The sequence below is a fragment of the Bombina bombina genome, chromosome 5 (genome assembly GCF_027579735.1).
Source record: "Bombina bombina isolate aBomBom1 chromosome 5, aBomBom1.pri, whole genome shotgun sequence".
In the NCBI taxonomy this organism is placed as follows: domain Eukaryota; kingdom Metazoa; phylum Chordata; class Amphibia; order Anura; family Bombinatoridae; genus Bombina; species Bombina bombina.
The window spans coordinates 1,066,964,257-1,066,981,173 of record NC_069503.1 but is presented as its reverse complement, the minus strand read 5'-3'; the positions used below and the strand labels follow the sequence as shown (position 1 = coordinate 1,066,981,173).

Below are 16,917 nucleotides of genomic sequence, written 5' to 3'. Positions count from 1 at the left end.
ACTGTATATTTACATATAAGCTTAGTCTTAAAGGGATATGAAACCTAACATTTTTCTTTCATGATTCAGATAGAGCATGCAATTTTAAACAACTGTCTAGTCTCTGCAAAACTGAGCTCCTTATCCCCACCACTCTTCTTCCAAAATCCCTACCACCCAACTTTCTCTAACTGTTAATAATAACGTCATTACCTCAACCCCGTATGCCCGATGTCTTGGGGTCACACTTGACTCAGATCTCTCTTTCATTCCCCACATCCAGTCTTTGGCCAGTCCCTGCCGTCTCCATCTTAAAAACATCTCCAAAATTTGCCACTTCCTCACACAAGACATAACTAAGACTTGAATTGACTATCTCATCATTTCCCGCCTTGCCTATTGCAACTCCATCATGTGTGGCCTCCATAGCTGTAGTCTATCTCCCTTATAATCCATAATAAATGCCTCTGCCAGGCCAATCTTCCTTACACATCACTCCTCATCTGCTGCACCTCTCTGCCAGTCCCTTCATAGGCTTCCTCTAACCTATAGAATAAATCACAAAATACTAACTTTTAAAGCTCTCAATAAAACTGCTCCACCCTATATCTCCAACCTAGTCTCCAGATACTCTCCCTCCCATCCCCTTCGCTCTGCTCATGACCTCCTTCTCTCCTCCTCTCTTGTTACCTCTTTACATTACTTCTCCAGACTGGCCCCTATTTTTTGGAACTCTGTGTTCCTCTACAAGACTCTCCCCTAATTTTTAAACTTTCAAGTGCTCCTTAAAGACTCTTCTGTTCAGGGATGCATATAACAGTGTTTTTCAACCAGTGTGCCGTGGCACACTAGTGTGCCGTGAGAGATCCTCAGGTGTGCCACGGCAGACTGACAACAGTGTGACATATTTTTAAACTTTGCTTGTTTTTTACTCCCAGTGCAGGGGTAGTTTGTAGGAGGCATGGCATAACAGCACAATACATAATGTATGTGTGTGTTTGTGTGTATGTGTATATATATATGCTGTATTAGGCTACAATGTGTGATTTTTTTAAAAAATTTTGGGATGGTGGTGTGCCACAGGATTTTTTTATGTAAAAAAGTGTGCCACGGCAAAAAAAAAGGTTAAAAATCACTGGCATATAATATAAACTAACATTTTCCTATCTTAGTTCCTCTCCTCCTTTAGTTACAATGCCTTACAAAAGTATTCTCCCCCCTTGACTTTTTAACCTATTTTGTTACATTACAGCCTTAAGTTCAATGTTTTATTAATCTGAATTTTATGTGATGGATCAGAACACAATAGTCTAAGTTGGTGAAGTGAAATGAGAAAAATATATACATAAAACTATTTTTTAGAAATAGAAAACAGAAAATTGGCATGTATGTATTCACCCCCTTTGTTATGAAGCCCATAAAAAGCTCTGGTGCAACCAATTACCTTCAGAAGTCTAAGCAAGAGGCACCACTAACCAAACACTGCCATGAAGACCAAGGAACTCTCCAAACAAGTAAGGGACAATGTTGTTGAGAAGTACAAGTCAGGGTTAGGTTATAAAAATATCCAAATCTTTGATGATCCCCAGGGGCACCATCAAATCTATCTTAACCAAATGGAAAGAACATGGCACAACAGCAAACCTGCCAAGAGACGGCCGCCCACCAAAACTCACTGACCGGGCAAGGAGGGCATTAATCAGAGAGGCAGCACAGAGACCTAGGGTAACCCTGGAGGAGCTGCAGAGTTCCACAGCAGAGACTGGAGTATCTGTACATAGGACGACAATATGCTGTACGCTCCATAGAGTTGGGCTTTATGGCAGAGTGGCCAGAAGAAAGCCATTACTTTCAGCAAAAAACAAAATGGCACGTTTTGAGTTTGCAAAAAGGCATGTGGGAGAATTCCAAAATGTATGAAGGAAGGTGATCTGGTCTGAAGAGATTAAAATTGAACTTTAAGGCCATCAAAGAAAACGCTATGTCTGGCGCAAACCCAACACATCAAATCACCTAAAGAACACCATCCCCACATTGAAACATGGTGGTGGCAGCATCATGCTGTGGGGATGTTTTTCCACAGCCGGGACTGGGAAACTGGTCGGAGTTGAGGGAAAGATGGATGGTGCTAAATACAGGGATATTCTTGAGCTAAACCTGTACCACTCTGTGTGTGATTTGAGGCTAGGACGGAGGTTCACCTTCCAGCAGAACAATGACCCCAAACACACTGCTAAAGCAACACTTGAGTGGTTTAAGGGGAAACGTAAATGTGTTGGAATGGACTAGTCGAAGCCCAGACCTCAATCCAATAGAAAATCTGTGGTCAGACTTAAAGATTGCTGTTCACAAGCGCAAACCATCCAACTTGAAGGAGCTGGAGCAGTTTTGCAAGGAGGAATGGGCAAAACTCCCAGTGGTAAGATGTGGCAAGCTCATAGAGACTTATCCAAAGTGACTTGGAGGTGTGATTGCCGCAAAAGGTGGCTCTACAAAGTATTGACTTTAGGGGGGGGAATAGTTATGCACATTGACTTTTTCTGTTATTTTGTCCTATTTGTTGTTTGCTTCACAATAAAAAAAAAAAAAATCTTCAAAGTTGTGTGCATGTTCTGTAAATGAAATGATGCAAATCCTCAAACAATCCATGTTAATTCCAGGTTGTGAGGCAACAAAACACCAAAAATGCCAAGGCGGTGAATACTTTTGCCAAGCATTGTATCCCCTTGATCCCCCTTAGCACGTAAGCTTACACACCTAGCAGCTTTGTAGAGCACCTTCATGAGAGATTTACAACAGGGAAACTCTTAACAGGACCCCCTATCTCTCCCATAATTGTTACCTTGCATTTTGGATCCATGTTTTTAGCGTCGCGGAATCTATTGGCTCTCTACAAATATCTGATAATAATAATTTACTTCTATCATCATTTCTTCTTTCTTGTAGCACAATAGAAACCTATGTAGGCTCATAAGCTAATTTTTGACGGTTTTTCACAGCTAGATAGTCCCTTTAAATTGTATTAGTTGATATTGTATATTGATGCATATAATGTGCTGTTATTTATTAGGCGCCTTCTAGTTTTTTGTCTAACTCACTTTGTGTGTTTGATATTAGATTGGCAGCAGTTTTGCAAGATTGTTATCCATTTACAAGAGCACTAGAGGGCAGCACTATCCCCTGTCATGTAGTGCTCCAGATACTACCTAGGTATCTCTTCAACACAGAATAACACGGTCGATGCGCAAATTTGATAATAGAAGTAAATTGGAAAGTTGTTTTTTTTTAAATGCTATATTGTGTCTGAATCACTAAAGAACATTTTTGGGTTTCATGTCCCTTTAATAGTAAGAAGAGGATTTAAAGCAACATAGAAGTTAAATTACACTTTCATGGTTCAGAGTTTATAATTAAAATACATTGAATATCAGTTTTATTTCTTTTGCTTGATATCCTTTGTTAAAAATTAGCTCTAGTGAGCTCTATATGGCAGCAGTACAAAGGTTGTATGTTAGCCATATAGTGCTGAAGGCACGTGCACACTCATGTGCCTACCTCAGTATGCACTCATTGAAGGGGCAAAGAAAAAAAAGGTAAAGTTTATTAATCACTATGTCTTATATTAAATATTTAAAGGTACAGTCTATACTTTAACTGGTGAAATAATTAATGGAGTTAAAGGGACAGTCAAGTCAAAATAAAACTTTCATGATTCAGATAGGGCATTCAACTTTCCAATTTACTTTTATCATCAAATTTGCTTTTTTTTCTCTTGGAATTCTTTGTTGAAAGCTAAACCTAGGTAGGCACATATTATTTTAATTTCTAAGCCCTTGAAGGCCGCCTCTTATCCCAGTGCTTTTTGACAGTTTTCCCAGCTAGACAGCACTAGTTCATGTGTGCCATATAGATAACATTGTGCTCAATCCCATGGAATTATTTATGAGTCAGCTTTGATTGTCTAAAATGCAAGTCTGTCAAAAGAACTGAGATAAGCGGGGCAGTCTTCAGAGGCTTAGATTAGAGGTATCACAGAGGTAAAATTTATACTAATATAACTGTGATGGTCATGCAAAACTGGGGAAAGGGTAATATGCCATCCTACATAAATAAATGCAATTCTGGTTGGCTGTAGGCAACTAAAATAAGCAGAATGTGAGCAGAATGCCACTGGAGTAAGTGGCCGGTGTATCGTACAATATTTGAAGGGATATGAAACCCAAATGTTCTTTTGTGATTCAGACAGAGACTACGATAAAAAATAATAATTTACTTCTATTACCAAATTTGCTTCTTTCCCATCATATCCTGTATTGAAGAGATACCTAGGTAGCATCTGGAACACTACATGACAGGAAATAGTGCTGCCCTCTAGTGTTCTTGCAAATGGATAGCATTCGTACAAAACCGCTGTCATATAGTGCTCCATAATCTAATATCTAACACACAAAGAGCCAGATTGCAAGTGGAGCGATAAATAACGATGTGAAAAACTGCCAAAATGCACTAAGATAAGAGGCGGCCTTCAAGAGCTTAGAAATTAGCATATGAGCCTACCTAGGGTTAGCTTTTAACTAAGAATATCAAGAGAACAAAGCAAGTTTGATTATGGTAAATTGGAAAGTTGTATAAAATTGCGTGCCCTATCTGACTCATGAACGTTTAATGTGTATATGCCAGTATAGAGGAAGTCCCTTATAATGTGATGCTCACGCCAGTGATCCGGGGCAGAGAGTTCAAGAGATAAAAAAAAGTGTCAGTTCATTCCGTGACCTTCTCGTACTAATATAACTGTAAACACAAAGCAGAGAAGAAGGGGCCTCCTAGTGCAGAGGATCCATAACGGTCCCCCCCCCCAGATGCAGTAATACTCACAATGGGAGCAGCACTATGTGCTTAGTCAGCCACGCTGAGCGATTACAGTGTCTGTACTACAGAATGGTAGTGATCTGTAACGTGCAGAAGACTCCAACTACTATGTGCAGCCAATGACTTTAATACAAATGATTTAAAAACATCACATTATGAAAAATGATTGCAAGGCTCACATATTCTACACGCTACGCATTTCTCGGCATCATGCACCGTTTCATCAGACTTATAATGCTCCAGACATGGGCAGGCTCCTGAGCTTACATCCCTGCTTTTCAACAAAAGCTACCAAGAGAATGAAGCAAAGTTGATATTAGAAGTAAAAAGTTGTGTTGCATGCTTTATCTGAATCGCTTAAGAAATGTTTGGGGTTATCATATCCCTTTAACATCTGCAGATGGGCGTTCTCTTCTGCTTGTGGTATTTAGTCACAGATCACTCGTATGTTGCACTCAGTTTCCCTGTTCACTGTACTTTTGATATTCTCTTATGTCCCTATTTCCTAAACAACATTTTCCTATTATTGGAGTCTTCTTTTACTGTCCCAGGTATCTGCATATCCTTTACCGGAGCACCGCAGCACTGCCCTAGCCACGCAAGCTGCCATGCTGTACGTTATCTTATACTTCCATCCTACAACGCTCCACACCCACCAGGCGAAGATGAGAGAAATAGTGGATAAATATTTTCCTGATAACTGGGTGAGTAAGTTTATTCTGCTGCGTATTAATGTCAGCTTTATATACTGTAGTTCTAAAGTCCTTTAGATTGTAAGCTGGAGGGTCTCTCTACCTGTATTTAAAGCTGGTGCAGAAACACCATTTTAAAAGACTGGGCTCTCTCCCTGTCCCCTTATGGGAAGTTGATTTCTTCTGATGCCTCTTATGCCTTACATACCTGTTCTGTATCCATTAATGCATTGTTGATATTTGTAGTATATGTAGAGGGCTAACAGGAAAAAAAGGACTTTCAAAATGACAAACTGAAAATAAAGTAGGTATTTTTAAACAATTTAACGCACTCCAGCAGGTAAAATGGATCATTGGGAACTCATTAAAGGAAGGAATATTCTACAGTACGCTGTTTGTCATGCACCCTTGCGAATGTAACCCGGATTTATTTAACTTATTAGGGTATGAATTGTAGTTTACCCCATTATTATCGTTATCTCCATAGAGCTATTTAATATGTCGGTGCTTTATAAATAACAGATTAATATTATTACTGTTAATAATAATATAATAAGAAGCATGTTTTAACTATATATTTAACCCTTTTGCTTTGGTTGGAACAACTCTATACCAAACTAGAGCATTTTATTATTAGACTAGAAGGCTCCTTTAAAACAGATTTTTATTTATTTTTTTATCTTTAGGTTATCAGCATTTACATGGGAATAACTGTCAATCTGATGGAAGCATGGGACCCGTATAAAGCTGCCAAGACTGCACTAAACTACACGCTAGATCTTCCAAACATTAAGGAGCAGGTATATTTGTCTGTAGTGATCTGCTTGACACTTTCTTAAATACACTGGAAGGTGCCATCTTCTGAAAGAAACATTCATCACTCTTGTTTTCTTTACTACAGGCAAGTAGGTATGCAGCCATGACTGAGCGCCTGCACCCGCAAGTTCAGCAGTTCCTTAAGGAGGGCTTCCTCAGCGAGGAGTTTGTGCTAGATAATATCCCAAAGTTGCTGAACTGTCTGCGAGACTGCAACGTCAGCATCCGATGGCTAATGCTCCATACCGCAGATTCTGGTGAGACTTTAAATCTTGTGCACATAAGTAAATGCCAAGCACAGTGATCCCCTTGGTTTGGACACACTTGACACATACCTCGGACACCCAAGGACTATATTAGTGTACTGTAATTGTATAAAAATCATTACACTTTATATACACAAAATGACACATTGTTACTGGAGTTGTGGCTCTCTGGCTGCGAGAACTTATTAATAACTGTTATAATATTTATTTTAGTTATGAAAAGTACAAAAGACTCAGCTGATCACTTTGTATTTTTAAGCTTATGACCCAAACAACAAACGACTTCGCCAGGTGAAAGAGCAGATTCTCACGGACTCTAAGTACAACTCGAAGATCTTGTTCCAGCTACTACTAGACACAGCACAGTTTGAGTTCATTCTTAAGGAGGTAACAGCTCTTTTTGTTACATTACAAATATAATTAAATTCCTTTTATAATGTTTAATTAAAACTATATTGCCGTGCACTTTCATTTTTAATTTTTTCCTATTTGTGCTATAAAATAACCTTGCAAAGTGTGCTGTTCCTGGACAGCTCTTGATATGCAAAACCTTTTAAATTCTGCAAACAATGTATTCTATGTTCAATGCAAAATATAATTGCTGATCCATTTTATCCACTTAAAGGGACATGAAACCCAACATTTGTCTTTCATGATTCAGACAGAGCATGTCGTTTTAATCAACTTTCCAATTTACTTGTATTATTAAATTTGCTTCATTCTCTTGTTATTCTTTATTGAAGAATCTTCACTTCACAGCTGGGAGCTAGCTCAACACATCGGTTGAGCCAATGACAAGAGGCATATATGTGCCGTCCCCCAATCAGCTGCTTGCTCCCTGTAGTGCGTTGCTGTACCTGAGCCTTCCAAGCTATGCTTTTATACAAAGGATACCAAGAGAGCAAAACTAATTAGATAATAGAAGTTTTGGAAACTTGTTTAAAATGTTTTGTTCTATGTGAGTCATGAAAGTTTAATTGTGTCCCTTCAATGCCCCTTTTAACACAGTAGTTTTCCTTATTTAGAAAGATTTTTGCTTGGCTGGTTTAAGTTGCATTCTTTTTAGGTTCTTGGCATGTGTAATATTTTCAGCTAAGTGGCACCCAGGAGTCAATATAATAATTCTTAAGTTTCCTATCTGAGTTTTAAGGGGACAGTAAAGTAAAAAATAAGGAGAATACAACTTTCCACTTTACTTATATCATCTGATTTGAATCATTCTCTTTATATCCTTTGTTGAAAACCATACCTAGATAGTTTCATGAATAGCAATGCACTACTTGAAGCTAGCTTCTGATTGGTGGCTGAACATATCTGGCTCTTCTGATGTGTTCATCTAGCTCCCTGTACTGCACTGCTGCTCCTTCAACAAAGGATACAAAGAGAATTTTATAATAGAAGTAAATTAGAAAGTTGTTTTAAAATTGTATGCTCTATCTTGCTCCAACTGTCTCAGAGCTCCTATTTTCCACAAAGGTCTAAGCATGCACAATGTCTTTCTGCATTTATTCGCCTACAAACTAGCTCTCGTAATCGCATCTAATCTAAAAACGCCACCTGTTCCAACATCGGGACCTTAATGTGACAGCAAGGTCAAAATGTAACTTTTATGATTCAGACAGAGCCTGCAATTTTCACTAACTTCCAATTGTACTTCTATTATCTTATTGGATTCATTCTCCTGTTGTCTTTTGTTGATGAGCATACCTACATGCATTGCTGCGCCATCTACAAAAGATGCCAAGAGAATTAAAGTGAAGGTCAATTTCGATGAATTAGTGCCCGGTCTTTAATAAACCTATTAAAAACAAGGGCACTTTAATTCATCAAAATTGACATTTCACTCATTTTCTTTAAATAGTTACCTTTTAATCCTGACAGCCGCTGCATCGCTTCCTCCACCCGTTGCAAGCCCTCTTTGCGGGTCCATAACGACAAATCCGGCTTCCTCCAATCACGGCGTTGCCTCAGGCCATGATTCCCCCCCTGGGGGAAGCCGTGATTGGAGGAAGCCGGATTCGTATGAAGAGGCTTCCGACGGCCGGGGGAATTGCTGGAGCGGCTGTGAGGATTAAAAGGTAAGTATTTGAAGAAAACAGTGAAATGTCAATTTTGATGAATTAAAGTGCCCTTGTTTTTAATAGGTTTATTAAAGACCGGGCACCTATTCTTCGAAATTGACCTTCACTTTAAGTAAATTTTATAATAGAAGTAAAGTTGTTTAAAATTGTGTTTTCTGAATAAATACATACAAGACAAATTGTAGGTTTTGCGCCCCTTTAACTTCTTCATATTATTACATCAGTGATTCCAAATGTGCATGTTCTATTCATACGTCTGTTAAAGTGATTGTAGTCTTTAATGATCAGCGTTATTTTTGCCATAACAAAATGGTAAGTATTTAAAAAAAAAAAAAACATCTTTGTAAACTTTAATGAATTAAAGTCCCCCTGTTTTTAAGAGTATTATTTGGATACTGGCCTTTAATTCATTAAAGTTTGCATTCACTTAAAGGGACACTCAGGTTAAATTAAATTTTCATGATTCAGACACAGCATGTCATTTGAAACAACTTTCCAATTTACTTCAATTAAAAAAAATGTGCAGTGTCTTTTATATTTACAATTTTTGAGTTACCAGATCCTACTGAGCATGTGCAACAATTCACAGACTATACGTATATGCATTTGTGACTGGCTGATTGCTATCACATGGTACAAGGGAAGTGGAAATATACTTAACTTTGAAATTTGTTATAAAAAAATCTACTAATCATATGAAGTTCAGACTAAATGCTATTGCATTGTCTTGTTATCTTGCATTTGTTGATTATGCAAATCTAATGTCTTGACTGGTCCTTTAAAGGCGCATGCAATTAATGGGATGATAAACGGTTAACGTGACACAAGAAACAATCCTGATCTCTACAGCTTTTTGAATCTGATTAACTAGTACATGCTTTTGTTGTGTATTCTGCGCAATGTATATTCAATAGGCTATAGACAATATCATATGAGGGATTGTCAGTACAACTTGATCAATCTTATAATTACTTACATTAAAGGGACATTATGGTGCTCAGGGACCTTAAGTGGTTTTTGCCTTTTCGCCACTATTGCTCTATTTCTCTTAATTTGGAACATAGAGTGCTCTACATCCCTTCAGTCAGCCACATGCAATTAAAGGGACACTAAAGTTAAAAAAAAAACTTTCCAATATACTTCCCTTGTCAAAACATGCACATTCTTTTTATAGGCACACTTTCTGAGGCTCTAGCTCCTACTGAGCATGGGCAAAAGTGCACAGTATATACATATGTGCATTTTGTGATTGGCTGATAGCTGTCACATGGTACAGGGGGAGGGAAATTTGGCTTAAATTTGAAATTTGTCAGAAAATATTCTACTGTTCATTTCAAATTCAATATAAGTGCTATAACATTGTCTTTTTGTTGTGTTTTTGTCAATTATTCAATTCTACTATATTTAGTGGTCCTTTAAGCTGGACCTAGGGGATGACAGATGGGTTAATGTGACACAAAAAACAAACGTTTATCTCGGCAGCTTCAAGTTCAATGTTTGATTAAACCAGGAATATGTGTTTTTATATCCAATAGGATTCTTTGTACATAAAGTTTATTTTAATCATATTGTAAACAAGACTACAGGAGTACAGTTAGGTGATGCTAAAGGGTGAACACTTCTAAGCTATAAAGGTAGCCATTGTAATCAGAAGTGCAGCTAATTAAAGGGACTCGAAACCCAAAAATGTTCCTTCGTGATTCAGATAGAGCATGTCATTTTAAACAACTTTCCAATGTAATTTTATTATCTGATTTGTTTTATTCTCTTGGCATACTTTGTTGAAAGGAATAGCTAGGTAGGTTCAGGAGCAACAATGCATTACTGGGAGCTAGCTGCTGATTGGTGGTTGCACATATATGCCTCTTGTTATTGGCTCACCAGATATGTTGAGCTAGCTCCCAGTAGCGCATTGCACCTCCTTCAACAAAGGATGCAAAGGGAATGAAGCAAATTTGATAACACAAATTGGAACAATGTTTATAATTGTCCTCCTATAACTGAATCATGAAATATTTTGTGTTTCATATCCCTTTAAATGTTATTGTTCCTTTCAGATGTTCAAGCAGATGTTGTCTGAAAAGCAAACAAAGTGGGAGAACTATAAGAAGGAGGGGTCGGAACGGATGACGGAACTTGCTGATGTCTTCTCGGGGGTTAAACCTCTCACCAGGGTTGAGAAAAATGGTATGAAACAGTGTGTGCAGAGTTATGGCTCATACAGCACACAGGCTCACCAAAACCGAGGCACCTTGGCTGTTTTTTGTATTTACCGACCTTTGTTATGTGTAGGCGTCATTTAACCTCTTAAGGACATATGACGGAATTTTTCCGTCATAAAACAATTGAGCAAACTGAAAGCTGTGTCCTTAAAGAGTTAAAGTATAGCGACAACTTGTTTTACCAGGAATTTGAGACAATTCCTTATAGGTCTTCTGTATGACTGATATAATCTAGAATAGAATAGAGGTTAACCGATGGAGGTCACAGCCACTGACCTTGTCAGCTTCTAATGGACTAAATATTGCACATATTATGCACTTTAGTTTTAGATAAAAAGGTAAATATCGTCTGTAAATAGCTTTTTTTTTTTATTAAATTTTTTTATTCAAATTAATAATTAAATCAATATATAAAGGAGCATATGGTCATTACAGTTTAAAGTCTCGGATTTATGTATTGTGCCATATTTCTTTTTTTGGAATCCAGGCTTTATTAGCACTTGAAACCTAATATTAGTCCACTTTAGATTATATAATGTAATGGATTATCAATACTGTGAAACACGTTAAACAACTTGATCAATCTTATAATAACTTCCATGAAAGGCACATGGTGCAAAACTTACATGCTCTTCATATTTTTGCATTACATTTCCTTCTTAGCTGTTAAACACCTACAAAGAGATTAAACACCTAGGTAAAGTCGATTTTGATAAACAATGTTTGCAGGACTTTACCTATGTGCTTAATCCCTTTTCGGAGGTTTAACACTTAGTTCTGTGGGGTCAGTGATGCAGAAACGTCATGCTCTATAAATTAGATCGTCATTTTTGTCTCAGAATCTCCCTATTGACATTGAGTAAATACATATTAATAGTGTCAGGTATTTTTTTTTTCTTTTCTTTGTTGTCGGGTAATTATCAAATTTTACCAAAGTATAAAGATACAAATGTATTTTAGTAGTTAAACAAATGTTTTGTTTGCATTTTCATATTTATGAGGAAATAGCCTAGATTTCCAATGCATTGAGTACAGTCAGACATGATCTAATACGTTTTTTATCCTCAGAAAACCTGCAAGCCTGGTTCAGGGAGATCTCCAAACAAATCGAGTCCTTAAATTATGACGATTCTACTGCAGCAGGAAGAAAAACTGTCCAGCTCATTCAGGCTCTTGAAGAGGTAAAAATGAGTATATATATATATATATATATATATATATATATATATATATATATATATATATATATATATATATATTATTTTTTTTTTATATATATATAGATATATATATATATAGATATAGATAGATATAGATATAGATATATATATATATATATATATATATATATATATATATATATATATATATATATATATATATATATATTGCCATTAAGAGATTAGCATTATCTTGACTCAGTTTTGTAAAATTCACCAACAAAGGAGGATAGAAAAAGGTATTAGCAGAAAAAAATGGTGGTTTGGCACTTTGCAGATTATTAGTTATTATTATTATTATTATTATTATTATTATAATCATCATTTATTTTATTATTTATTTATAAAGTGCCATCAAATTTTGTAACACTGGTTACATGCGTAGGGGTACACAATGACACTGATTTATGGTTAAAAAAAACACATACATAAAACAGACTAAACAAAGCAAATTAACAAAACAAGAGGAGAGCCCTTCAATCTACAGGTTAAGGCTTCTTCTTGATTATTTTGTACAGTTCCGTAGACCATATCTACGTTTGCCAGATGGCTATTGAAAAATAAAACATACAATTGATAGACTTCCCTGACCTTTATATGTATAGCAAAGAGGAAAGAAGGGAGAGATGTGAGAGAAACCTTTTTAAAGGGACAGTCTACTTTAAAATGTTTATTGTTTAAAAAGTTAGATAATCCCTTTATTACCCATTTCCCAGTTTTGCATAACCAACACAGTTATATAAATACACTTTTTTACCTCTGTGATTACCTTGAATCTAGGCCTCTGCAGACTGCCCCCTTATCTCAGTTCTTTCTTTTTCAAGATACGATGAGTCCACGGATTTCATCCTTTACTTATGGGATATTCACCTCCTGGTCAGCAGGAGGCGGCAAAGCGCACCACAGCAGAGCTGTATAAATAGCTCCTCCCTTCCCTCCCAACCCAGTCATTCTCTTTGCCTGTGTTAGTTAGATAGGAGATGGCAAAGTGAGGTGTTAGTAAAGATTCTTCAATCAAGTGTTTATTATTTTTAAAGTGGTGCCGCTGAGTGCTACTTTGTGCTAGGGTGTAGCCTAGACCAGATCAGTCTCTTCAGTACAAAAAGAGAAGCATTTGGTGGCTTTAAAGCAATAGGAACTGGTGGGACATAATTCTCACTGCGCCTCCTATACATGTTTGCTGCCCTAATACAGATAGCCTAAGCTCTTTTAACTCAGCCTGATCTTTGTCATCAGGGCTATGGGAGGGAGAGGACCTCTGAAAACCTGCTGGACTGCCATGCTGTCGCGCAGCATTCAAGGTAAGTGCTGACTTTTTTATTCTGTGTTACAGAGAAGTGGAGCACTTTATTTTTGTGGTAAGACCTCCTACATGTCAAAGGAGGGACCTTCGGAAAGCACATTCTTAGCAGGGGCTAAGGAAGGATCTCTTGGACTGAGGGTAACTAAAACTCAGTGGGGTGAGATCGTTTTCACATCTTTGGCTGAGCTGTGTTAGGAAGTAGCGGTAGCCACATTTGTCCCCATGTTTCTAGCGGTTCAATGGCTGTTAATGGCAAAAGGGGAGCTCCAGAGAACTAAGGAGCTTGCTGGGGGGTAAATTGCATGAATATTTATTTGAGTAAGCTTCGTTATGATAGTGGTAGTTTGTCACCAGAGTACTAATGGCGACCGGGAGCTACATGATAGTTACGCCCACGATGGGCGGGGACTCGTGACGCGCCAGTTTGGTACATAGCAATGTCTGTTGCCAGCAAGGTTCACATACTAATTGGATATTTTCTGACACAAATATCAGAGAATGTAAAGTGACAGTAAAGTTTTTTTGTGTGAATTGTTATTAAAACATTACACTCCTTTTATGACGTTTGCTGTTTGGGCACTGCCACACTACTCTGATTACACCTGACACTGTCAAATCTCAGGAGCTAAGAAGGGCAGGCTGGGCCAGTACCTGGATGGGGGGGCATTGTCTCCAAGGGTGCACATACATTCTATAGGCATCTCCTATATAGTTCCCTCTCATACTCCATTCAGAGTCTTTCTATGCATTCTATGTTTTTTTTTTTTTTTCTCACGTGGAATCTAACCTTACCAGCATAAGGAGTTCCTTAGCGATGACAGAAGTATCGAAGATAATACAGTGGGCGGAGTTGCACTTTTGCCATCTGTCAGCGATCCACATACCAGGGGTGAAAAGCTGTGAATCGGATTTTCTGAGCAGACAGACGTTTCCTCCTGGAGAATGGGAACTCCACCCAGAGGTATTTTCCAGCCTGATTCTCAGAAGGGGCAGGCCAGAGTTGAATCTCATGGCATCTCGCCAGAATGCAAAGCTTCCAAGATACGGGTCCAGGTCCAGAGATCCTCAGACCGAGCTAATAGATGCCTTGGCAGTGCTTTGGTCTTTCATCCTAGCTTATGTATTCCCTCCGTTTGCTCTTCTTCCCCGGGTTACTCGAGTCAAACAGGAGAGGGCATAGGTGATCCTCATCGGCCCTGCGTGGTCTCACAGGATTTGGTATGCCAATCTGGTGGACATGTCAACTCAGTCACCGTGGAAGCTTCCATTGGGGAAAGACCTTCTCATTCAGGGGCTCTTACATCATCCGAATTTGGTTTCTCTGCAGCTGACTGCTTGGAGATTGAACGCTTAATTTTATCTACGCGAGGGTTTTCTGATTCGGTCATCGATACCTTGATTCAGGCGCGTGAGCCTGTTACTAGGAAAGTTTACCATAAGATATGGCGTAAATATCTTTATTGGTGTGAATCCGAGGGCTACTCATGGAGTAGAGTTAGGATTCCCAGGATTTTGTCTTTTCTCCAAGAGGGATTGGAGAAGGGGTTGTCCACAAACTCTTTGAAAAGACAGATTTCTGCTTTATCCATATCGTTACACAAGCGTATGGCAGATGTCCCAGATGTACAATCTTTTTGTCAGGCTCTGACTAGAATCAGGCCTGTATTTAGACCAATTGCTCCTCCTTGGAGTTAAAATTTAGTTCTTAGAGTTCTTTAAGGGGTTCTGTTTGAACCTATGCATTCCATAGATCTTAAGTTGTTATCTTGGAAATTTTTATTTTTGGTTGCTTTTCCTCTGCCCAAAGAGTTTGAGCTTTTGGCATTGCAATGTGATTCTCCTTATCTTTTTTTCTATCGGATAAGGTGGTGTTGCGAACCAGACCTGTTTTTCTTCCTGAGGTTGTTACTCAGGGAATTGTTGTTCCTTCCTTATGTCCTAATCCTTCTTCTAAGAAGGAGCGTCTGTTACATAATTTGGACGTGTTCTGTGCTTTGAAGTTCTACTTACAGGCGACTAAGGATTTTCGCTAATCATCTTCATTGTTTGTTGTTTTTTCCGGGAAATGTGGGAGTCAGAAAACTACGGCTACCTCTTTCTTTTTTGGCTGAAGAGTATCATCCGCTTTGCATATGAGACTGCTGGACAGCAGCCTCCTGAACAAATTACGGCTCATTCCACTAGGGCTGTGGCTTCCTTATGGGCATTCGAAAATGATGCTACTGTTGAACAGATGTGCAAGGCTGCGACTTGGTCGTCTCTTCACACATTTTCCAAATTTTACAAATTTGTTACCTTTGCCTCAGGCTGTTTTTGGGAGAAGAGTTCTTCAAGCAGTGGTGCCTTCCGTTAAGGTTCCCTGTCTTGTCCCTCCCATTTCATCCGTGTACTATAGCTTTGGTATTGTATCCCACAAGTAAGGATGAAATCCGTGGACTCATCGTATCTTGAAAAAGAAAAGGAAATTTATGCTTACCTGATAAATTTATTTCTTTTTCGATACGATGAGTCCACGGCCCGCCCTGTTCTATGAGACAGGTTATTACATTTTTGTTAAACTTCAGACACCTCTGCACCTTGGCTTTTCCTTTCTCTTCCTAACTTCAGTCGAATGACTGGATTGGGAGGGAAGGGAGGAGCTATTTATACAGCTCTGCTTTGGTGCTCTTTGCCGCCTCCTGCTGACCAGGAGGTGAATATCCCACAAGTAAGGATGAAATCCATGGACTCATCGTATCGAAAAAGAAATAAATTTATCAGGTAAGCATAAAGTTCCTTTTTACCAGACTTGCATGTTAGTCAATCAGTGCTGACTCGTAAACAATGTTATCTATATGACACACATCGACTAGCAGTGTCTAACTGTGAAAAACTGTTAACAGCTTGAAAATTAGCATATGAGCCTACCTAGGTTTAGCTTTCATCAAAAATACCAAGAGAACTAAGCAAATTTGATGATAAACGTAAATTGAAAAATTGCGTGCCCTTTCTGAATCATGAAAGTTTAATTTTGACTTGACTTTCCCATTAAATTTATTAAGGTATTTAATAAAGCTCAGGATTAAAATAACATTTTTCACGAAAAGAGAATAACCACAACAAGGACTCGTGATCTCAAGCTGGAATGTAGTAGGTCCAGAAGTTATTTTTATTAGGTACTTTGATACAAAAAGGATGGGTTATTCACGGGTTAGACAGTGTTTGTGACAATTACTGTAACAGAATACCCGGGCTATGCATAAATATATCCTAAGAATAAATAAAGTTTGCACTTCAGAATAAAATATGGGCAGATTTGATTGGCCTTTTGCTTATCTGCCATCATTATCTATGTTTCTTTAAATAGTTTTTTAGTGTCTACGCAGAGCTTTTAGGTTTGTCTGTGAATTTCTCAAGTATTAAAATCTGAATAATATAGAATTCACTAGTAAGCATCACGTTACACACATACACAGCACGTTACACACAT

The 16,917-nt window shown here is 38.0% G+C and overlaps 1 protein-coding gene across 1 annotated transcript in view; it reads left to right on the top strand.

Annotated features, from left to right (window-relative positions):
- WASHC5 (WASH complex subunit 5) overlaps positions 1 to 16,917 on the top strand; it is a 254,023-nt gene that overhangs the window by 47,161 nt on the left and 189,945 nt on the right. The window contains exons 7-12 of the mRNA XM_053715943.1: positions 5,400 to 5,552; positions 6,227 to 6,340; positions 6,442 to 6,613; positions 6,882 to 7,009; positions 10,761 to 10,890; positions 11,994 to 12,106. Coding sequence (XP_053571918.1) covers positions 5,400 to 5,552; positions 6,227 to 6,340; positions 6,442 to 6,613; positions 6,882 to 7,009; positions 10,761 to 10,890; positions 11,994 to 12,106 — 810 coding nt within the window. The remainder of the gene's footprint in view (positions 1 to 5,399; positions 5,553 to 6,226; positions 6,341 to 6,441; positions 6,614 to 6,881; positions 7,010 to 10,760; positions 10,891 to 11,993; positions 12,107 to 16,917) is intronic.